This window comes from Leptodactylus fuscus, chromosome 1 (genome assembly GCF_031893055.1).
Source record: "Leptodactylus fuscus isolate aLepFus1 chromosome 1, aLepFus1.hap2, whole genome shotgun sequence".
In the NCBI taxonomy this organism is placed as follows: Eukaryota; Metazoa; Chordata; class Amphibia; order Anura; family Leptodactylidae; genus Leptodactylus; species Leptodactylus fuscus.
Window position 1 is genome coordinate 354157005 of NC_134265.1, and position 24655 is coordinate 354181659.

The window sequence follows — 24655 nt, forward strand, 5'->3', positions numbered from 1 at the left end:
GTCTGGTCCTGCCTGAGTTTCGCCAATAACTTGGGAATCATGGGGATCGGAGAAAACACATATGCCAGGTTGAACCTCCAAGGTATTGACAGGGCATCCACCGCCAAAGGATTGTCCTCACGGTAGAGGGAACAATACTTCTCCACTTTGGCGTTACAGGAGGTCCTGCAAGTTGGAGCCGTCCTCGGCCGGGACCACGGTGCGCCTGGACAACTTGGCAACCGCCATATCCACTTTAGGTGGAAATCCCCAACAGCCTTGTTGCGACTCTGAAATGGGGAAGGGGGTCTTAAATCGTTTAGACGGCTTAAATGCCCTCTCAGGCCGCCTCCATTTTACAAGCCAGCTCCGGGCTGGCCTTGAAGGACCTGGCCTTTCTGGATGAGCCCTCCTGGGACGAATGACCCCGGTCACTAGACCCCACGGTTTTAAGTAACCTAAGCATCTTCTCGATAGGGAAGATTGATTTCTCTGGCTCTTCCACCTCTTCATCCGAGGATACCTGGTCAGTGATGCGTAGGTCCTCTAGGGGTGGCAACGATAGTTGGCAGGCCTCTATCCGGGGTCTTTTAGACAATTGGGCGAAAGTCTCCTTCACTTCCCTCATGGATTGCCCGAAAAAATCCTTCACCCAACCAACAACCTACCGGAGGGGAGTGTCTTCAGATGGCGGAGCTCTGCAGCCACCGCAGAGCCTGTACTCATAGCCATACGCAGGGGAATGCCACACTTGTCACAGGCTAGATGTCTGCGCTTGGACGCAGATTTCCTCCTGGGAGCCACTGAGGAGGAGGAAGACGACATCTAGCAAACAAAAAAGTAAAACAAATGTTAGAGATCTCACCCCACCAGCTGGAACCTCAGATCCTCTACACCTACTTTTAAGTATGCAGCAAGGGACACAACAGGAGCTTGCTAGGAGGTCCAGCAAGATGATGCAGCTTGTACACAAAAAGTGGACAAGCATGGAAGTGTGGGGTAAGGGAGCTTATAAAGCTCCTAGGTCGGAAGGGGAGGAGCAAAGGAACCACTCCCCCGGACAACGCCCCCTTAGCCCCCTCCTTACCGGAGGGAAAGTAAATACAAACCTATTGCAAGGCTAAAGACAAATTTAGAGGGATCCCAGTCAGTGACCAGGACCCAGAAAGGGAGAACCAACTACCGACATGTGCACTGCACACGCGCGAACTCCCAACAGTATGGTCCAGAGAGCCGCACAACGAGAAGCGCACTGCGCCTGTGCGGACACCCAGCCGACCGATCTGGAGTGCCGTGCGAGAGACTCGCACCACGCATGTGCGGACTCCGGGAGCGCCGATACAAGCGCTTCTACCCACCCGCCTGCTGGAAAAAAAGTTCAGATGGAACCAGGGAGCTGCGTCCTTCCCCCCGTGAGAGAGCAGCCAGAGGAGGGAGAAGCATCAGAAGGAGCGAAGCCCTGCAACGCGACTCCCAAAGGGAGAAGCCAGCAGGCAGAACAAAAAAAGTGGAGAGAGAGGCAGAGACACCTCTCCCCCCTCTACCACCTGTCCTGTCCGCAGGACAGAAAAAAACACGTGGAGGGGGAGGTCTCCCAGCCTTTTATAGGGGAAGAAGTCTGTTAGCTAATTAAAAATTCCACCTGTCCTAATAGTACACAGGGGAAGGAATAACCCATTTGTGCTGCTGTTGGGCGTAGGGGGAATGATGGTTCTTGAACCGTTTTAGGGGCTAAGAATTTTAAAGGGGCTAACACTCTGCTGGTGCAAAGCTCAACTCACCCAAAGGGCCTAAAACTCTGCAGGTAGAAGGCTGAAGTCACCTGAAGGGCCTCAATCTCTGCTGGTAGCTCAGCTTAAGGGCCTGTAACTTAATTTGGAAGGGCTCACGTTAAGGGCCAGAAAAGTGAATTTTGGAAGGTCTTACCACATCACACACACACACACACACACACACACATCCACAATGACAGTTCAGGGTGGGGACTGAAGGATTTCCCATTGCCTATTCTATCTGTGGTTGTCATGGGCAACGTGATTTAAAGTCGTGCTTGTTAATGTTTGTTTGGCTTAAATTGGGGTTTTTGTCCATCCATTTGGGGAGTAAGGGAGGGTTCACATGGTGTAACGTGCCGCGTGATGTGGCACGTAGACGCCGCGTGAGCTTTTGCGGGCCGTTCACGCTCCCATTGATTTCAATAGGAGTGGGGATCGTATGCAAAATCACGGCCGCAAAATAGCGCGGCGCATTCGATCCCCACTCCTATTGAAATCAATGGGAGCGTGAACGGCCCGCAAAAGCACACGGAGCGTCTATGTGCCACATCACGCGGCACTATACACCGTGTGAACCCTCCCTTACTCCCCAAATGGATGGACACAAACCCCAATTTAAGCCAAACAAACATTAACAAGCATGTTTTTGGTTTCCATGTATTTTCCCACTTTCATAGAGGTTTTTTTGAATGTGGAAAGTGTGTAGTTGTTAGGCTGTGATAGTGGGGTAATACAGTGACTTGGGCTTGTTAGATGCCCCCAGACATGCTTCCCCTGCTGTCCCAGTTGCATTTTAGAAGTGTTGGCATCATTTGCTGAGGTGTCATAGTGGACTTGGTGACTCTCCTGAGTCAAATGGTGGGATCCCCTGAAACGAAGCATTTTCTCCCATAGACTATAATGGGGTTCAATATTCGTTCGAATAGTCGAATATTGAGCGCCTATTCGAAACGAATAAGGAACATCAAATATTTTACTGTTTGCACATCTCTAATTATTATTAATAATACAGATTTACTATTGTGTAGGGGGGAGTTTGGGGAACATTTTTATTATAGTTTAATAACCTGTTTTACTTCCTTTTTGTAGATAAAAGGCTCTAAAGTTCTCCCCAGCAAAGCTCTACCTAAGCTAGTCATGAGGGACTATAGGAGTGTCCCTGAGGTCACTGATGATGTCATAGTCATTATAAAGTGTCCAACCATGAATACTGCCATTTTGTGAGGGAAGAGATCACATCAGACAGGGTATATTGGAGTAAACACTCAGACTGATGTAGCTAGGGATGGAGATAGAACAACAGACTCCATATCTCATTCACTGACCTGGGGAAACATCATGGACACTTCACCTTCTATAGACCACCCTCAGAGGTGACCTCATTACTTTTATCATACATGTCCATTCTATGTTACTCCAGTACAGGTTCTTGTTTTCTCCTTCAGATCCCAGTATCCCGCTGCTCAGAGCCATGTTTACCCGGAAGCAGGAAGAAGGCAAGAGAAACAATTCACACCTGCTGCTATGACTGCGTGCCATGTTCAGAGGGAGAGATCTCCAATATAACCGGTATATGATAGTAGGAGTAGTAGTACTGTCTCACCAGTGTGATGATGTTCTAGTAGGAGTAGTAGTACTGTCTTACCAGTGTGATGATGGTCTAGTAGGAGTAGTAGTACTGTCTCACCAGTGTGATGATGTTCTAGTAGGAGTTGTAGTACTGTCTTACCAGTGTGATGATGTTCTAGTAGGAGTAGTAGTACTGTCTTACCAGTGTGATGATGTTCTAGTAGGAGTAGTAGTACTGTCTTACCAGTGTGATGATGGTCTAATAGGAGTAGTAGTACTGTCTCACCAGTGTGATGATGTTCTAGTAGGAGTAGTAGTACTGTCTTACCAGTGTGATGATGCTCTAGTAGAAGTAGTGGTACTGGCTTGCCAGTGTGATGATGTTCTAATAGGAGTAGTAGTACTGTCTCACCAGTGTGATGATGTTCTAGTAGGAGTAGTAGTACTGTCTTACCAGTGTGATGATGTTCTAGTAGGAATAGTAGTACTGTCTTACCAGTGTGATGATGTTCTAGTAGGAGTAGTAGTAATGTCTCACCAGTGTGATGATGTTCTAGTAGGAGTAGTAGTTGTAAGGATTGGAGTCAGGGTCAGGCAGTGCAAAGTGACACAGCTGGGAAAGCAACACTGTGCAACTAATGACAAAAGGGGTCGCAGGCCCTGCAGCTATAACTATGCTGTAATATCTGAGATGAGGCAGACCAATGCACTTCCTAATTGAAGTGCTCCTACCACGGCTCCTAACCTTCTATCCGGCGGCTAGGATAAGGGGAGAGGAGGCCCTGAAAGTCCTAGGGACTGGAGTCACGGGGTCACACCTAAACAGAAAGCACAGTGTAAATGCAATGCAAAACAAAAGACTAAACAGCATAGAACCAGGGAGGGCCACAAGTCCCAGCAAGACACAGAAGAGAAGGCGAGGTCAGACGAGCAAGAGGTCAAGCCAGGAGATATAATAAAAGGTACCAAATCAAAAGACAAGGGATAGTCAAAAATACAAGCCAGGTCTAAAAATCAAGAAACATATGGAATACAAACAGACAGGGAATCAGACTGAGCAGGGGGACCAGGAAACACAAAGTGAATGGCTGGCAAGGATCCATGCCTGGGTGGAGTTTAAATAGCAGCAGAGAACACACCTGATGGCTAATGACATGGAGACTGAAAGCAGGGAAAAGATTAACCCTTAATGACCTAAGCACACCCAATAGAACTCCTAACACATCTCCCAGGGAGACGCCGCACAGCAAGGAGACCGTGGCGACTCCGTGACTCCGTGGCGAGTCTGTATCCTGACAGTAGTCAGTGTGACCAGTAGACCAGTAGTCAGTGTGACCAGTAGACCAGTGTGATGATGTTCTAGTAGGAGTAGTAGTACTGTCTTACCAGTGTGATGATGGTCTAGTAGGAGTAGTAGTACTGTCTTACCAGTGTGATGATGTTCTAGTAGTAGTAGTAGTAGTACTGTCTTACCAGTGTGATGGTGTCCTAGTAGGAGTAGTAGTACTGTCTTACCAGTATGATGATGCTCTAGTAGGAGTAGTAGTACTGTCTTACCAGTGTGATGATGTTCTAGTAGGAGTAGTAGTACTGTCTTACCAGTGTGATGATGTTCTAGTGGGAGTAGTAGTACTGTCTTACCAGTGTGATGATGGTCTAGTAGGAGTAGTAGTACTGTCTTACCAGTGTGATGATACTCTAGTAGGAGTAGTAGTACTGTCTTACCAGTGTGATGATGTTCTAGTAGGAGTAGTAGTACTGTCTTACCAGTGTGATGATGGTCTAGTAGGAGATGTAGTACTGTTTTACCAGTGTGATGATGGTCTAGTAGGAGTAGTAGTACTGTCTTACCAGTGTGATGATGTTCTAGTAGGAGTAGTAGTACTGTCTTACCAGTGTGATGATACTCTAGTAGGAGTAGTAGTACTGTCTTACCAGTGTGATGATGTTCTAGTAGGAGTAGTAGTACTGTCTTACCAGTGTGATGATACTCTAGTAGGAGTAGTAGTACTGTCTTACCAGTGTGATGATGTTCTAGTAGGAGTAGTAGTACTGTCTTACCAGTGTGATGATGTTCTAGTAGGAGTAGTAGTACTGTCTTACCAGTGTGATGATGTTCTAGTAGGAGTAGTAGTACTGTCTTACCAGTGTGATGATGTTCTAGTAGGAGTAGTAGTACTGTCTTACCAGTGTGATGATGGTCTAGTAGGAGTAGTAGTACTGTCTTACCAGTGTGATGATGTTCTAGTAGTAGTAGTAGTAGTAGTACTGTCTTACCAGTGTGATGGTGTCCTAGTAGGAGTAGTAGTACTGTCTTACCAGTATGATGATGCTCTAGTAGGAGTAGTAGTACTGTCTTACCAGTGTGATGATGTTCTAGTGGGAGTAGTAGTACTGTCTTACCAGTGTGATGATGGTCTAGTAGGAGATGTAGTACTGTCTTACCAGTGTGATGATGGTCTAGTAGGAGTAGTAGTACTGTCTTACCAGTGTGATGATGTTCTAGTAGGAGTAGTAGTACTGTCTTACCAGTGTGATGATACTCTAGTAGGAGTAGTAGTACTGTCTTACCAGTGTGATGATGTTCTAGTAGGAGTAGTAGTACTGTCTTACCAGTGTGATGATAATCTAGTAGGAGTAGTAGTACTGTCTTACCAGTGTGATGATGTTCTAGTAGGAGTAGTAGTACTGTCTTACCAGTGTGATGATGTTCTAGTAGGAGGAGGAGTACTGTCTTACCAGTGTGATGATGTTCTAGTAGGAGGAGGAGGAGTACTGTCTTACCAGTGTGATGATGTTCTAGTAGGAGTAGTAGTACTGTCTTACCAGTGTGATGATGTTCTAGTAGGAGTAGTAGTAATGTCTCACCAGTGTGATGATACTCTAGTAGGAGTAGTAGTACTGTCTTACCAGTGTGATGATGTTCTAGTAGGAGTAGTAGTACTGTCTTACCAGTGTGATGATGTTCTAGTAGGAGTAGTAGTACTGTCTTACCAGTGTGATGATGTTCTAGTAGGAGTAGTAGTACTGTCTTACCAGTGTGATGATGGTCTAGTAGGAGTAGTAGTACTGTCTTACCAGTGTGATGATGTTCTAGTAGTAGTAGTAGTAGTAGTACTGTCTTACCAGTGTGATGGTGTCCTAGTAGGAGTAGTAGTACTGTCTTACCAGTATGATGATGCTCTAGTAGGAGTAGTAGTACTGTCTTACCAGTGTGATGATGTTCTAGTGGGAGTAGTAGTACTGTCTTACCAGTGTGATGATGTTCTAGTAGGAGATGTAGTACTGTCTTACCAGTGTGATGATGGTCTAGTAGGAGTAGTAGTACTGTCTTACCAGTGTGATGATGTTCTAGTAGGAGTAGTAGTACTGTCTTACCAGTGTGATGATGTTCTAGTAGGAGTAGTAGTACTGTCTTACCAGTGTGATGATACTCTAGTAGGAGTAGTAGTACTGTCTTACCAGTGTGATGATGTTCTAGTAGGAGTAGTAGTACTGTCTTACCAGTGTGATGATACTCTAGTAGGAGTAGTAGTACTGTCTTACCAGTGTGATGATGTTCTAGTAGGAGTAGTAGTACTGTCTTACCAGTGTGATGATGTTCTAGTAGGAGGAGGAGTACTGTCTTACCAGTGTGATGATGTTCTAGTAGGAGGAGGAGTACTGTCTTACCAGTGTGATGATGTTCTAGTAGGAGTAGTAGTACTGTCTTACCAGTGTGATGATGTTCTAGTTGGAGTAGTAGTACTGCCTTATCAGTGTGATGATGATTTAGTTGGAGTAGTAGTACTGTCTTACCAGTGTAGTTGATGACATTGATGTTCTAGAGATATGTATTATGGTTTAAGATTTAAGCTTATGAAAGATAATGAGAGTAAAATTCAGATGGATAATGCAGATGTTTCCATTCTCAACTTTATTTACCCCTTTAAGTACCAGGCCCAGAAGTGTGTTAAGGACCAGGCCTATTTTTTCAAAACTGACATGTGTCACTTTAAATGGCAATAACTTTGAGACGCTTTAACTTACACAAGTGATTTTGAGATTGTTTTCTCGTAACACATTATACTTCATGTTAGTGGTAAACACTAATCAATATTTTTGTGTTTACCTATAAAAAAAATAGGAAATTTGATGGAAATTTGGAAAAAAAATTCAAAATGTGAAATTCTCTGTTTTTCAGGCAGATAGTCATACCACCCAAATACATGAATAAATATTATCTCCCATATCTCTGCTTTATATTGGCATCATTTTTTGATTGTATTTTAATTTATTTTGGATGTTACAAGGCTTACAAGTGTAACAGCGATTTTCCAGATTTACAAGAAAATTCTCCAAACTCATTTTTTAGGGACTACTTCAGTTCTGAAAGAAATTATAAAGGCCTATATAATAGAAACACCCTCAAATCACCCCATTTTCAAAACTGCACCCCTCAAATTATTCGAAACAGCATTTGGGATGTTTGTTAACCCTTTAAGCTTTTATTAAGAATAAACATAATATGGAGGTGACATTTAGACATTTCATTTTTTTCACTAATACATTCATTTAGACCTAAAATTATCACATTCACAAAGGGTTAAACTAGAAAATGCATCTGACAGTTTATCACGCAATTTGTCCCGTGCACAGAAATACCCCATATGTAGGTGTAAGCTGATTTTTTTAGGCACATGGAAGTGCATGGAAGGGAAGGAGTGACACAGGGCGTTTGAAAAGCAGATTTTGCTGGAAATGTTTTAATGCACCATGTCTCATTTGCAGAGCTCCTAGAGTACCAAAACAATGGAAAAAAAACCAAAGTGACCCCATTTTAGAAACTACACCCCTCACAGAATTCAACAAGTGGTGTAGTGAGCATTTTGACCCTACGGCAGTTTCACTGATTTTAATAACATTGGAATGTGTCAATGAAAAATTACTAAAATGTCCCTTTATCACCAAAATTTTCAGTTTCACAAGGGGTTAAAGGAGAAAAAGCCCCCCACAGGTTGTTACACAATTTCTCCTGAACACAGCAATACCCCATATGGGGCTATAATCTGCTGTATGGGAACATGGCGGGGCTTGGAATTGAAAGAGCGCTATTTGGCTTTTGGAGATTTAGATGTTTGGAATCTGGACGCCATGTCATGTTTGTCAAGAGCCTGTAAGATACCAGAAAAGTGGATTCCCCAAAGAGTTACCCATTTCGAAAGCTGCACCCCTGAAAGAATTTACCAGTGGGTGTAGTGAGTATTAGTATTGCAGGCGGGAAATGCACAGCGATGGTGAAAAGTGAATATGTAAGCTGTGCGAAGGACATTGCAAACACCAAATTCCCTACTATGTCCCAGTAACTCCTATGATTGGGGTAGTCACTCTGGGGTCACTTTGGGGGTCACTTCTGGTGTCTTCCCTTGTAAGCTGTAAATCTGGGGTGTCCCCTGATATATACTCACACAGCTTATATATTCCCTTCCTGCCACAGCCAGTTGTGTTCTAATGATTGATGATTTGGGGGGGTTTGTCTTCACATTGCTAGATACTATATTTTTCTTAATTTTCTGGTGATGTGGCCATATAAGGGCTTGTTGTTTACGGAATGAAATGGATTTTGTAATGGCACCATTATTGGGTGCCTACAATTTATAGAATAAATTTTATTAACTCTTTCTTGGTGGATTAAAAAAACCCAGCAATTCTGGCATTGCATTTCACCTTTTAAATTTTGCGCCATGTAGCGTACAGCATAAGTAACATGTTACTTTTATTCTGCGGGTCGGTACGGTTATGGCAATACCTCATTTATATTATATTTTTATGTGTTAGTAATTCTGCAGAACAAAACACATTTGGGGACATAAATCAATGATTTTTGCATCGCCATCTTCTGAGATGTGTAATGTTTTTATTTTTCGGTTTACAGAGTTGGTTGATGACTTCTTTTAGCATTTTTTGTAAGGCAAAATGTGCAAAAAACTTTATTTCTGGCGTTTTTTTCCCGTTTTTTTTTTTCCCGACGTTCACTGAGCAGGTTAAATATTGTTTCATTTTTATTGTACAGGTGGTTACGGGGACGGCAATACCAAACATGTATTGTTTTAATTAATATTTTGGTTTTTTTTATGTAATTCATTTTGTATAGAAAAAGGGAGTTTGTGGGGTTTTATAACTATGTTTGTTTTTATTTGGTTTTTTTACAGACTTTATTATTTTTTAAAAAAACCTTTTCTACATTTTTTTTATTTGTGCTGTAAGCACACTAGAACCAGTGATCAGAGAGGATTGGTGGTTCTATACTAACTATAGACTTGCAATACACGTATATTGCAGTCTATAGAGGAAGCTAGCTATGCAGATGCATAGACTAGCTTCCTCTCGTCCCGGCATCCAAGGGGTTAACCCTCCCCCCATCGGAGCTCACTCCGATGGGGATTAAGGAGCAGCGTGTTAGCTGTAAATTATAGCTAACACGGACTCCTTATGCATCCGACAGCATTCTTTATAGCCGGCCAAACCTCTAGGGTGCCATGATCGCTATTGATCATGGCACCTTAAGGGTTAAAGAAGGGGGAAGGGTCGGTGCAATCACCATCCCTGCTGCTACAGCCAGGCTCCCATGGTGATTGCACAGACTCTGCTTCTGAGCCCGAGCAATCTCCATCACGTACATGCACCTGGGAATGCGGGAACTAACCACATTTCCTGACGTGCATGTACGTGATTTGGCGTTAAGGGGTTAAGGACTGCAATATTATATACCAACCAATTCAATACAACATTACAACTTGCTAGATTAAACTGTAACAAGATTCACATCCTATTACAATACAGGATAGACATCTTGTGAAGTAATATAGAAAACTCATGTTGCTTTGAAAAGCCGATCATCTCATGCTAAACATATCTGGTCATCTCATGATACACATATCTGGTCATCTCATGATACACATATCTGGTGATCTCATGATACATATATCTGGTCATCTCATGCTACACATATCTGGTCATCTCATGATACATATATCTGGTCATCTCATGCTACATATATCTGGTCATCTCATGCTACACATATCTGGTCATCTCATGCTACATATATCTGGTCATCTCATGATACACATATCTGGTCATCTCATGATACACATATCTGGTCATCTCATGCTACATATATCTGGTCATCTCATGCTACATATATCTGGTCATCTCATGATACACATATCTGGTCATCTCATGCTACATATATCTGGTCATCTCATGCTACACATATCTGGTTATCTCATGATACATATATCTGGACATCATATCGCTACAAGAACAAAGCCATTCATTACAGAAAATTACAAAATTTCAGTAGAATAAAAGGCTCAATAAAAAAAAAATACACATTCTTATAAACATGAGGACCGCAGCAGTTTTTTGGCAAAATATGTTAAATCATTGTTTATGCTACAGTAAAATTTACAGTGCTACACTGAAATCGACATTTTGACAGCGCTGCAGTAAATCTTTTTATTCCACTTTAAATTTTTATTATTTTGGCATTTTACGGATTTGTCGTAACAGTAAAGGGAACAACTTTTTTTTTCATTTCAACATTTTTATTGATTTTACATATTCAATAGATACTATGTACTGTAGAATAAACTATTACAACTATTTCTTTAAACTATTTTTTTTTTAATCAAAAATTAAAATGTATGCACCTTACACGAACATATAAAACATTTACACCTGGGACATAACTACCGCTGTGTCTTTTTGATTTTTTTTAATAGGCCATTACCGGCTAGAGTTACTCCAGCCGGTAACGGGACCTATTTACTTACTGATAATGGCAGCGGCTGGGATCGGTAAGTGATGCTGCGGGCCCCACAAACAGTATTATTATACTCGAGGGTCTGAAAAGACCCCCGAGTATAATGAGTGGAGGCCCAGGAGAGGTGAGGGAACATAAAAAACTATGTTACTTACCTCTCCAGGTTTCGGACAGGCTTTGGGCCTTCTTGTGTGATGTCCCTGAAGTCAAATGACCAGGGCCTGCGTCCTTTGCATTGCAACACAGGCCCCCGGGTCAAGTCTCGTCCCGGACTTCATTGAAGATGGCCGCCATCAGCAGGAAATACAGCAGAGCCAGGGATAGGTTTGTATCCCTCTTGGGTCTCCAATTATTATACTGTGGGGTCTGAAAAGCTCCCAGAGTATATTAATTGATCATGGTGTCCACAATGGGGCATAATGCTGGGTGAACGGGCCACTATGGGGCATAATCCTGGGTGAAGTGGCCACTATGGGGTATAATGCTGGGTGAAGGGGCCACTATGAGGTATAATGCTGTGTTCAGGGGGCACTATGGGGTATAATATTGTGTGAAGGGCCACTATGGGGGATAATACTGTGTGCAGGGCCACTATGGAGTATAATACTGTGTGCAGGGGCCACTAATGGACATAATACTGTGTGCAGGGGCCACTATGGGGGATAATACTATGCGCAGGGGCCACTATGGAGTATAATACTGTGTGCAGACGCCACTAATGGACATAATACTGTGTGCAGGGGCCACTATGGGGGATAATACTGTGTGCAGGGGCCAATATGGGGGATAATACTGTGTGCAGGGGACACTATGGGGTATAATACTGTGCACAGGGGCCACTATGGAGTATAATACTGTGTGTAGGGGCCACTATGGGGTAAAATACTGTGTGCAGGGGCCACTCTGGAGTATAATACTGTGTGTAGGGGCCACTATGGGGTAAAATACTGTGTGCAGGGGCCACTCTGGAGTATAATACTGTGTGGAGGGGATGCTATGGGGTATAATAGTGCACGCAGGAATGCAGGGTGGCGGGTCTGTTGGGGTCTTCGGCATTGGGGGGCCCATGTCAAAAGTTCCTAGTTATGCCACTGATTTACACCCAACTAAAAACATAGTGCAACCCTTCCCCCCTCCCTCTAGTGTAATCTGTATGTAGTTCACGGACAAAAGAGTAAAATTGGTTTCCAGTCACACAACTATCTATTGTCGGGCTTCAGTGATGAAAGCTCCTGTATAGTCAGCAATAATGACAATTTTATTATCAGGCACTTTTCGCCTGACCATGTATATGTATGCATGTATGTGCGCACATGTATGTGTGTGTTTGCATACGTATGATCCATGTGTATGTATGCATGTGTGCATGCACGTGTGTGGTCCGTGTATATGTATGCATGTATGTGCATGTATGTATATGTGTGTGTGCGCATAAATACGTATGATTCATGTGCATGTATGCTTGTCTGCATGCATGTATGTGGTCTGTGTATATTTATGCACGTATGTGCGCATGCAATCCATGTGTTTGTGCGTGTGCAGTACAAGTGTCCATGTGTGCGGTAGTTGTGTGTGAGTATTCATGTGCTCTGTTCATCCATGTGCATAGTGTGCATCCATCTGAGTGTGTTTGTGTGTGTGTGGTCCATGCGTGTGTGGTCCGTGCATGTATGTGGTCGGTGTGTGTATGTGGTGTGCATGTGGTATTTATGAGGTGGTGTTTGTGTTGTGTGTGTCTAGAGTGTGGTGTTGTGGCCCCTTCAGCAGCGACTCTTTGGTGCTGTCGCTATAATTCGTCCCTGTCAGTCATAACTGTTGTTTTCCCCTCAGCACTTTCACTTTCACATTTCCCCATTATATGTATAGGACCTAACTTCGGGAGCCCCAATCTCATGACGGGGGGACGCTAGCGAGATGTAACGTGCGCAGTATTCTGCTCCTGTGGGTGGAGAGGGGACGTGGCAAATTTCAACAAAATCGGTCGAGAACTGTGGATTTGTATAGAGCAGACTACTACAGAATTTGAGTTTTATATATATAGACAAGAACCTGTTTCCTTTCCCGGTTCCCTTTGTTGGATCTGCAGGTTTCTGCCTCCCAGTTGATATCAGGGTAGTTGAAATCCCCCATAATAATGACTTTATTCTGCTTTGCGGTCACATCTATTTGTTTTATTAGTATATTTTCAGCTTCTTCCATTATATTTGGAGATTTATAACAAACCCCTATCAGTATTTTATTATTTTTTGTTCCTCCCATAATTTCCACCCATAAGGCCTCCACATATTCATTTTCCTCCCAGATGTCCTCACGCAGGACTGGCTTAAGGCCTGATTTTACGTATAAGGAAACCACTCCCCCTTTCTTATTTGTACGCTCCTTTCTAAACATGCTGTACCCTTGTATAGTTACAGCCCAGTCATGGCTAGAGTCCAGCCATGTCTCACTTACCCCCACCATGTTGTAATTTTCTTCCAACATCATCACTTCTAGTTCCTCCATCTTGTTAGTAAGACTTCGGGCATTCGTATACATACATTTCATAGATTTATCTTCCCTTCTCTTCCACTGCCTACTGACTGCTCTAACCCCATCCCCCGCTCCACCCTCAGTTACAGTATTTAGCCCTCTTTCCATTTCTACACTATCTTGCCCTCTACATCTGTTACCCTCCCCCCCTCCCAGTACCTAGTTTAACCCTTTCATCGCCAGGCACGTATGCTATACGTGCTCCCAAGGTGGCACTTCAGTAGCGGAGGACGTAGTTACTACGTCCTCCCTACTAATGCCGATATCTCTGGACTGCATCAACATATCTTGATGCTTTAAAATGCATTTTAAAGAAGAGACTCTCATCTTTAAAATGATACCAGGAACTTGATGATTTTTCTTACAGTTTTGTAGTGATTCACTGTTGAAAACACTATTTGGCATTGAGATCCAACTGCAGATCTCAATTCCCGACAGCGTTTCAACAGTGAATCGCTCCAAAACTGTACATCCAATCATCGAGTTCTTGATATAATTTTAAAGATGGGATTCTCCTCTTTAAAATGCAATTGAAAGCATCAAGATATGTTGATGCAGTCCAAAGATATAGAGCTCCAAAGTGCCCCCCCCTCCTGTCTAAGCAAGCAATTTGCGATCTCTAACAAGAAAGGGAGAGGGACACGAGCAGTCCAGCAGAGAGAGAGAGAGAGAGACACAGAAACAATCTGACTCTCTGCATAACTTGTATGTGACAGCAGGAGGGGGGTGGCAGGGACTCTATTGTCCCTATTAACCCTTCTCCTGCCAATCAGAGCGTATACTATACATTTGTCTCTGATTGTCACATACAGTTATAATGTAATTCCTCCCGAGCTTTACTAGTGGGGTATTCTTATGTTATACCTCCTGAACATAACCAGGAAGTTTATTGGCGCTGTGACCCAGACGTTTACCATTGTCCAGGTCGCAGCGCCAAAAAAAAAAGTCGCACCAAACACTTACACAACATATACATAAAGTCGCAAATAAAGTTTACATTTCACCCAATCCCTGTCCTGTCTATACCTGAGCTTTCTACAGTAAAATACGTCTCTAGTGATGTCCGTTACACACTAAAATAATAGTAATAATGATTATCACTAGAGATGAATGTATAGGTTGCTAAAATTTTTATTGGGGGGTGGAAAATAACATTTTTATGTAAAGTCCTATTTAATTTGCATGCACAAAATGGGATGGCGCATTTCTGCGATTTTGGCGATTCTTTAACACCCGCACCTGTAAATATATACATGTGTGGTATGTATGAACTCCTCACATATTGCAGTTTTATGGACAGTACATTATGTTTGCAGAAAGGGATTTCTTGAGCCGCACTTTAGTGGCAAATTTGAATTTTTGCACAATTTTTGCTAGCAATCTCTGTTTGCGGCAAAGTTGAATGAAGGTGGTTGTATATATAAACTATTAAATTGTGTTTTTGTATATGGTATGCTGTGTACTCTGAAAAAAGTTAGATTTTGGTATCACAGTCACCATTTGGTAGGTGCAGTATAGCTTTGTAACATATTAGTGAACAACAGCAAAATCCTGCTTGTCTTCTGTATTTGTGTTTTTGGGAGTCCGAGCTCTTGTAGTTGATGTTTGCGGTACATATAGTATATATACACATTGTATACACCATAAGCTATTATTTTAAAAGTATTTTGTATATGAATCTGAGATTGAACATGAGTTTTAGGTGCAAATATGTGTTTTAGCGTGTTGGTTGCATTTTATTTGTGTTGATCGCAAAGTTGCATGAAGGTGGATGTGGCTATCGATGCCCCATTAAGACATTTGTAATCTTCAGATTGTCTACTTTCAAAAAATATATAGGGTTTAGGGATTCACTTACTTTTCATGGTGTGTAATCCCTACATTTTATAGGATGATACTTTTTTAACATTTCCAGCTTCAAAGCAGATTTTTGTTCCTTCCAGTTCTAGCGATTTTCTGAAGACACGTGCATGCGGGTTCAGGCCATAGTGATATGTATGACCTCTGCACATGTTGAACTCTTATTTTTAGGAGGTTTGGTGCATTTAATTTTTTGTTTGGTTTCCGCTTTTAACAACTAATATACATTTATTTGCATTTTTTCATAAAACATCCACTTTAAATCAAAATTGCATGAAGGTGCCTGTTCGTATACAGTACCAAGTGGCATTCTGACGATGCTGCAGGTGTCTACTTTAAGAAAATATATAGGTATGGGGGGTTGGATGCTTTTTTAATGTTGCAATTTTAGGTTTGATTTGTCCATCTCAAAACTGTGAAAATTGCTCTGGCTACTGGAGGTGCAAAATTTCCAGAGACCCTTAGCAGGGAAAAGGTTAAACACTCCTCCAACCGTCTAGCCATCTTCTCCCCCAGCACAGCTGCACCTTCCCCATTGAGATGCAGCCCATCCCTAGCATAGAATCTGTAGCCCACAGCAAAGTCGGCCCAGTTCTCCAGGAACCCAAACCCCACCTTCCTACACCAACTCTTGAGCCATTTGTTCACCTCCCTAATTTCCCGCTGCCTTTCCCATGTGGCTCAAAATTTGTGCCAACGTGCACCATGACCGCTGGATCCTCACCACCCTCACCCAGTAGTCAACCCGATCCGCGATGTGTCCGACTCGAGTGCTAGGAAGGCAACACATCTACAATCCCGGTCTTTGTGACAGACTGCCCTATCTGTTCCCCTAATAATTGAATCTCCCACTACCAGCACCTGTCTAGTCTTCTCTGCGCTCCTATCCCCCTTCTTACTTGAGCAGACATTCCCCTGGCTTTCAGAGGAAGTGTCATGCTGCAGCAGTGTTACCCCTGTACTAACATCCCCCTCATCTGCCAATTTAGCAAACTTGTTGGGGTGTGCCAGTTCAGGACTCCAGTATCTGAGTGCAGGAACACAGCCAGATGGTTACGGGCTCTGATAGTCTTACAACAGTATCTGTGTAGCTGTTTTATGGGTGAATGTGTTTTACCCCAATCACTCCTTTACATATCCACATATTCTGCCCCCAACTTCTGCAGATTTACCCCACCTATGAGATGGGGTCACTTTCAGTTTTTTTCCATGACCAGTTGGAGTTCCCAATCTGTCCAGGCAGATACGTCCTTCATAATATCTAATATGTTATAAAATCTCCCTACAGATTCCGACAGCTGCAGTAAATGCCAAAGTGACGAATGGTCTAATGAGAAGAGAGACCGATGTCTGCCCAAAGTAATGGAATTCATCTCTTACCATAATGACACCATTGCTTCTGTATCTTCCTGTGTCTCGCTCTTCGGATGTCTTGTGACCGGCTCCATATTTGGAATATTTATTTCCTACCGGGACACTCCTATTGTTAAAGCCAATAACCGGAACCTGAGTTATCTCCTCCTGGTCTCCATCATCCTCAGCTTCCTCTCTGTCTTCTTGTTTCTTGGTCGTCCCAGTGATGTCACTTGTAGATTACGTGAAACCAGTTTTGGAGTCTTCTTCTCAGTGGCAGTCTCTTCACTTCTGGCCAAGACTGTTATGGTTTGTGTTGCTTTTAAGTCTACCAAGCCTGGAAGCCCCTGGAGAAAATTGCTGAGTTTGAAGCTGCCCTATACCATAGTGTTGTTGTGTTCTTCCTTCCAAGTTGTCATCTGTGTTCTGTGGTTGTCTATTTCTCCCCCATTCCAGGACCTGGACACTCAGTCTTATCCTGAGAAGATCATCATTCAGTGTAATGAGGGCTCAGATCTCTGGTTCTACTCCATGTTGGGTTATATGGGGCTCCTGGCCGCTGTCAGCTTTCTTCTGGCTTTCATGGTGAGGACATTACCGGACAGTTTTAATGAGGCCAAGTACATCACCTTCAGCATGCTGCTGTTCTGTAGTGTCTGGATGGCCATGATCCCGGCTTATCTGAGCACCAGAGGGAAATACATGGTGGCCGTGGAGATATTTGCAGTAATGGCTTCCAGTGCTGGACTTTTAGCTTGTGTGTTTTTCCCAAAATGTTTTATCATTTTATTCAGATCTGAAGTGAACAGAAAAACTGATCTGCTGGGGAGAAGAAAGGAAATATGTAATAATAGTAATAAATGATGACGTGTAATGTGCCATGTGGTAACATAATGCCCCCTCCCCCACACCACTATTATACACTGTGCTAGACAGAATATCTCTGTATTATATTCTATTATAAATCTTTTGCCCCTTATACCCCTGAAGATGCTGCTGCAGTGATATATATGGGGGGGGGGGTAATAGTGTCTTTACTGTTGTTGCACTGCAGGGTCACAATCCTTAGTGCTGACCGTCCTGCAGATGATCGCACTATATATGAATTCTCTAATTATACAGCCAGCAATATGTCAGGACTAGAGATGAGCGAGTAGTATTTGATCGAGTAGGTATTCGATCGAATACTACGATATTTGAAATACTCGTACTCGATCGAGTACCACTCGCTATTCGAATGGAAAAGTTTGAGGCAGAACCAGCATTGATTGGCCGAATGCTATACAGTCAGCCAATCAACGCTGGTTCTTCTCCTACCTTTAGATGTCTTCTCCGTGCAGTTTCCCCGTGGCGTCTTCCTGTTCTGAATTCACTCTGCCAGGCATCGGGCCTGGGCAGAGCCGACTGTAAGCGCCCATTTTCTTGTAGTGTGGGCATGCACAGTCGGCTCTGCACAGGCCCGATGAGAGGCAGAGAGAATTCAGAGCCGAAAGATGCTGCGGGGACGCTGCACGGAGAAGACTTCTCGGAGGAACAAGCCCGACCCTCACTCGTGGACTTGGTAAGTGTAATTTAATCGAATGTTGCCTACCCCTGAAACGAGCATTTTCCCCTCATAGACTATAATAGGATTTGATATTCGATTTGAGTAGTCGAATATTGAGGGGCTACTCGAAACGAATATCGAACCTCGAACATTTTACTGTTCGCTCATCTCTAATAGTGACACGGAAAAATGGTCAAATGTTTAATAACAAGGTAAGTGTGCCGGTGGAGGCCGTGTAAAAGGAGCTGAACAAGGAGACCGGACACACTGAAGACTCTGCTCTGACTTGTATTCAGGAAGTTCAGCTCATTTACTATCACATAATGGAAATAGAGATAATAACACAAGAAAACCTTTCATGAAAAATGTTGCAAGGAACGATAAATACCTTTTCTTGCTAAGGCAAATTCCACACATGTAAAATGACAAAACATGGTGAATTTGAAGTCCATAAATACAACAGTCTGTTTTACATATATCACAAATAACAGGGGGCAAAAAGATTCCACATACAATATTAGCAAAAACATGGCAGTGCTTCTATATCAGGTATGGACTAAATAGATAAATGTCTTATTGTAATGTAAGGCATACAGCTACATGACATTCAGTATGGAACAATCATATGTTATAGACTAGTATCCTATATACAGGGTGAAAAACATAGCTGGTTATGATATAGAATATAAGACATGTGAAGGTTTAAAATATCTTTTATAATTGAGTATGTGACAGAAGAAAAGGTGGGGCCGAAACTGCTCTCTCTCTCTCTCTCTCTCTCTCTCTCTCTCTCTCTCTCTCTCTCTCTCTCTCTCTCTCTCTTTCTCTCTCTCTCTCTCTCTCAAAATCTAGCAGTTTTACTGATTAAACTAGGTTAAGCTAAGGAATTATGTGTTGTTCAAAACTGTGTATAGGGGCCACTAAGTTTTAGAGAGAGAGGAAAAACCAGTATTGGTTTAAATTAGATTAAGCAGGTTTAAGCTGGGAAATATAAGTTAAGGGTAGAATTATTAGCATGATCAAATAAGGAGAAATGCTGTTTCAGCTTGCTCATGTGACCTATTGTGACTATATATACTTGTGGAATCCAATAAACTTTAGAACAGGTTTGATCACTACAGCTGAAGGCTGTCTGACTCTGTTCTCCGTGCACGTACACTCCTTCAACAATTAGATCTACAACAACATAACTCAGGGGTCTTGAGCCCCTAACAGAACCTGGCGCCCAATGCGGGGCATCGATGATTGTTTGATACTCAGCCAATAGTGTACTGATCCACTCACCGACCGATTTGGAGACGGGCCCGGAGGACCTCAGATGAATAAAACAGCGCCGCTGTAAGGTAAGCTTTTATCTTGCCAAATAACTAATCTGAGTTCCTATGTGTCCCGTATCCTGTGTGTCGATGAGTGAGGCTAGTGCTGCATATTTTAAAACAATCGATGCCATGTTATATAGTACGGAAGAACCTAAAGAGTATGTTGTCTGTAGGGAGTGGGAAATGTTATACCTCCTTCTTTGTACTGTATACTGTCCATGCTGTCATTTGGTTGTTACATCTGTTACATCTGTTAAGGCGGCACAGAAAGGAGAGTTATTCTCCGTCCTTAATCCCTAGAGTTGCGAGAGTAGTAGAAGTGATTGAAAAGTCCTTGTTTTGGACACTAAGGACTGAATAGAATCCGCGCAAGTATGTGCAAAGATTCAGGTGGTGTTCAGGACACAGACAGAAAGTTGAGTCTGTGGAAACCGAGCACAATGCCAGAAACTTGCACATCAGAGATTAGTTCAATGAAAACAAAGTGATTGTTTGGGAGTTCCCACTAAGAGAAGTTAAAGAGACCCTCAACATGTTTGACTCTGGCAAAAATGGACCGTTCTAGGGCCAGCCTGGCGGTCGCACTGCTGATTCGACTTCTCCAGACTAGCGGCTCAGCATCTCCGGAATTTCTGTTTTCCGCTTCCCGCGGGCCAAAGAGGCATTTGACCGTTTTCTCACTCTCCGGGCGGAGCCACGCCTACACAGCCGTTGGCCCCTCCGTTCGGGTGCGCGGCTGAATTCAGATGAGCCGGGAGAACGATCAGCCGCGGTCAAAACATTTTTCCGAAAGTTGAGCAAATGACCAGGCCCTCACTGCCCCGCCCATGCCCCGTCCATGCCCCGCCTCTGTGATATGGTCCTCATTACCTGCAGTACCCACGTGTCCACCAGGTGGCATAATGGATGGTGTTCTTACACAAAACGAACACAGGATAGCAGCCTCGCTCCAGGAAAATAAGTCACACATGGCAATGAATTGCACGGTCCTTTTCAATGATCTGAAAAATCAGAAAAGACCCTTCCTATGACACCGCTGAGTCGTATCGCGTCGCAAAAATAGCGAAAACATATTTCCGTGAAAACGCGCTTTTGAACGATTCAAATTGCAGGGGTATGGAGGCCCTCAGGTCCAAAACGGTGCACAGTGCCTCCGGCTTGAACACCCACGAGACGTACTGACTCGCAAAAATCGCGAAAAAATATTTCCCTAAATACGCGATTCGCGCTTTTGAACGATTCAAATTGCAGGGGTACGGAGGCCCTCAAATCCAAAATGGCGCACAGTGCCTCCGGCTTAAACACCCCTGAGACATACTGACTCGCAAAAATCGCGAAAAAATATTTCCCTAAATACACAATTTGCGCTTTTGAACTATTCAAATTGCAGGGGTACGGAGGCCCTCAAATTCAAAATGGCGCACAGCGCCCCCGACTTGAACACCCACGAGATGTACTGACTCGCAAAAATTGCGAAAAAATATTTCCGTAAATACGCAATTCGCGCTTTTGAACAAATTAGTGAGTGCCAAGTCATATGTAATTGGCAGATGACTGGGCCCTCACTCTTATTGGAGTCTCTCACAGTGAAAGCCATGTCAGTGGCTCATTAGGGTAATAGCAGATGACCGGTCCCTCACTTCCCCCAGGGATGTCACTGACTGTGAAGGCATTTCATTTGCTCTATACAATATTGGCTGACCCTCATTACTCCCAGTGAAGTAACTGACAGTGAATGCCATGCCTTATGCCCTCTATGTTATGGGCCTATGAGGCCCTCACTCCCAGGAAAAGTGTCATGACCTGAATATTTGTGTAACATTTGTTTGTGTTTCAGGTGGGGATTTGATCCGGTGTTCTGTGGTCTTCTGGTGGTTTCCTTGCCGTTGAGCCTTCTGTTTGTATATAGAGTGTCAGCCTTCAGAATACTCTTGAGGTTCTTTGGATTGAGCCTCAGGTGTTGGTCGTTACCATCATCCTATCGGACGGTTCTGGGGCCTGTATAAGGAAGAGGGCTGGCTCCACTAGTTGCCGTTTTCGTTGTAACCAACAAGATTTCGTGGCTCAGGGAGGAGGATTGTTTGTGGAAACTTTAGCTGACTTGTAAGCGGTGTGAGTGTTGCCTTGTGTGTGAGTCTGGTTTTCCCCCCACACTTCTACTCTGCCCTGTCCATCAGTTCTGGTTACCTGGCACTATCTGGTTATTTGTGAGGTTTGGGTTCCAGTTAGTTTTGCCCCAGTCCTGTGTAACCCTTTCCTCACCTCTCCACTGTCCCTCTCCTCATTCTCTTGTTGTGTATTGTGTTGTGCTGTGTGTCCGTTGTCCAGCACATCCCATCCTGTTTGTTTGTCTGCAGCAGCACCTTGGTTTCTTTAGGGGTGACCACCTTAGCATCCCCAGTTCCTAGCTCTCTTGTAGCTCTCGCCCTATCTGTCTGCTAGGCCTTCTTGTTAGAGAGCCAGGAGTTGTCGGGGCCAAGGCTAGCTTGGGTACAGCTGACCACCACCCGCAGGCAGGGCCTAGCTAGCCGCAGTAGCGTCAGGGAAAGTCTCCCACCCCTGTTCCCTTAGCGGTGCATTCTGCAGTCTGTATTCTGTGTCTGGTCATAGACGCAAACGTAACAAAAAGCACTGACCGTGAAATCCTTGTTTTGCTCAATAGTTTATGACCATGACAGGTTATTTACTCACTCCAAAACGGCTCTCAAATTCAACATGGAGGACTATGCCGTGCCATGTCATCTGACATTAGAAATTTCCATATAAGCATAGGACACCAGTATAAGCCATGTCATTAGGACAATATGTTATGTGCAGATGACCGAGTCATCACTGATTGACGCCCTGGGAGATCACGCGGACATTCCAGACAATTTGGTGGCTCAGGAGCCCCAAGGAGCCTGAGGCCCCAAGCCGGGCCATGTGTCTCCCACACTTCCCTAGCGCCCTGGGAGGTCCCGCAGACATTCCACGCCCTTCAGCGGCTCAAGAGCCACCAGGAGCCTGTGGCCCCCACCTTGGCCCCATTTCTCCCGCACTATCCTAGCGCCTTGGGAGGTCCCGCAGACATTCCATGCCCTTCAGCGGCCCAGGAGCCTGTGGCCCCCAGCTTGGCCCCGTGTCTCCCACACTCCCCTGGAGCCTTGGGAGGTCTGACAGACATTCCGGCCCCTTCAGGAGCCTGTGGCCCCTGGCCGGACCCAGTGTCCCCTGCACTTCACTGGCGCCCTAGGAGGTCCCGCAGACATTCCATGCCCTTCCGCTGCTCAAGAGTCGCCAGGAGCCTGTGGCCCCCACCTTGGCCCAGTGTCTCCCGCACTATCCTAGCGCCTTGGGAGGTCCCGCAGACATTCCACGCCCTTCAGTGGCCCAGGAGCCTGTGGCCCCCAGCTTGGCCCCGTGTCTCCCACAATCCCCTGGAGTCTGGGGAGGTCTGACAGACAATCCGGGCCCTTCAGGAGTCTGTGGCCCCTGGCCGGACCCTGTGTCCCCTGCACTTCACTGGTGCCCTTAGAGGTCTGTTGCCCGCCCGAGGGAACCAGGAGAATCAGCGTCCCGTTGGACTCTAGACGCACCCGGCGGCTGGCCTCCTGGAACTCTGACTGGGCATGGTTGATTGATGCCAGGCTCCTGGAACTCCAACTCGGCCTGGGAACCTGCCACACCCCACTGGAGACTCCTGGAGCTCTGGGGAGCCTCCAGCGGGATGAGGCAGGTTCCCAGGCCGAGTCAGAGTTCCAGGAGCTCGGCATGATGAGAGCAGTGTTTGCAGCAGGGGAGGTCGCCCAGCCAAACTCTGATTCTCCAGATTCCTTTGGGCTTGTGAGTGACGGACCTCCAGGGTGCAAGAAAAGTACAGGGGGCACGGCCAGGGGCCACAGGCTCCTGTCGGCTTCTGAGCCGCCCAAGGGCCCGAAACATCTGCTTGAACTCCCAGAGCACTAGAGGAGTGCAGGGGACACGGGAGCCGGCCAGGGGCCACTAGCTCCTGGCGGCTCCTGAGCCACCAAAGGGCCCGAAACATCCGCTTGAACTCCCAGAGCACTAGAAGAGTGTAGGGGACACGGGGCCCGGCTGGGGGCCACAGGCTCCTGGCTGTTCCTAAGCCACCAAAGGGCCCGGAATATTTGCAAGACCTCCCAGGATGCTAGGGGAGTGCAGGGGACACAGGGGCCACAGGCTCCTTGTTGTTCCTGAGCCCTTGAAGGTCCCTGGAATATCTGCAGGACCTGCCAGGGGAGTGTGGGTAACACAGGGCCCGGATTGGGGCCACAGGCTCCTGGCGGCTCCTGAGCCACCGATGGGCCCAAAACATCCGCGGGACCTCCAAGGGCACTAGATGAGTGCGGGGGACATAGGGCCCAGCTGGGGGCCAGAGGTTCCTGGCGGCTCCTGAGCTGCCGAATTACCAGAATCATCTGCGACACCTCTCAGGGCACTAGGGGAATGCAGGGGACATGGGACCTGGCTGGGGGCCACAGGCAGCGGCTCCTGAGCTGCCAAAGGGCCCGGAATGTCTGCAGGATCTCCCAGAGTGCCAGGGGAGTGAAGGAAACACAGGGCCCAGCTTGGGGCCACAGGCTCCTGGCGGCTCCTGAGCTGCCGATTGGGCTTGAGACGTCTGCGGGACCTCCCAGGGCACTTGGGAGTGTAGGGACACCACTCCTAGCCAGGCCCACAGGCTGCTAGAAGCTTCTGAATCTCTGGATGGCCTGTTGGACCTCCCAGGGCGCAAAGGGAGTGCAATAATAAACCGCAGGAACTCCTAGAGCACTAGAGAAGTGCAGGGGACACAGGGCCTGGATGGGGGCAAAAGGCTCCTGGCTGTTCCTGAGCCGCCGAGGGGCCTGGAATATCTGCAGGACCTCCCAGGATGCTGGGGGACACAGGGCCCGGGCCGGGGGCCACAGGCTCCTTGCTG

The 24655-nt window shown here is 45.2% G+C and overlaps 1 protein-coding gene across 1 annotated transcript; it reads left to right on the plus strand.

Annotated features, from left to right (window-relative positions):
• Positions 1-1166: 1166 nt before the first annotated feature.
• LOC142184330 (vomeronasal type-2 receptor 26-like) lies at positions 1167-17733 on the plus strand. Its single transcript, XM_075259163.1, has 4 exons — positions 1167-1391; positions 2844-2918; positions 3200-3323; positions 16805-17733. The coding sequence occupies exons 1-4, from the start codon at positions 1167-1169 to the stop codon at positions 17731-17733; spliced, it is 1353 nt and encodes a 450-aa protein (XP_075115264.1).
• The last annotated feature ends 6922 nt before the right edge of the window (positions 17734-24655 follow it).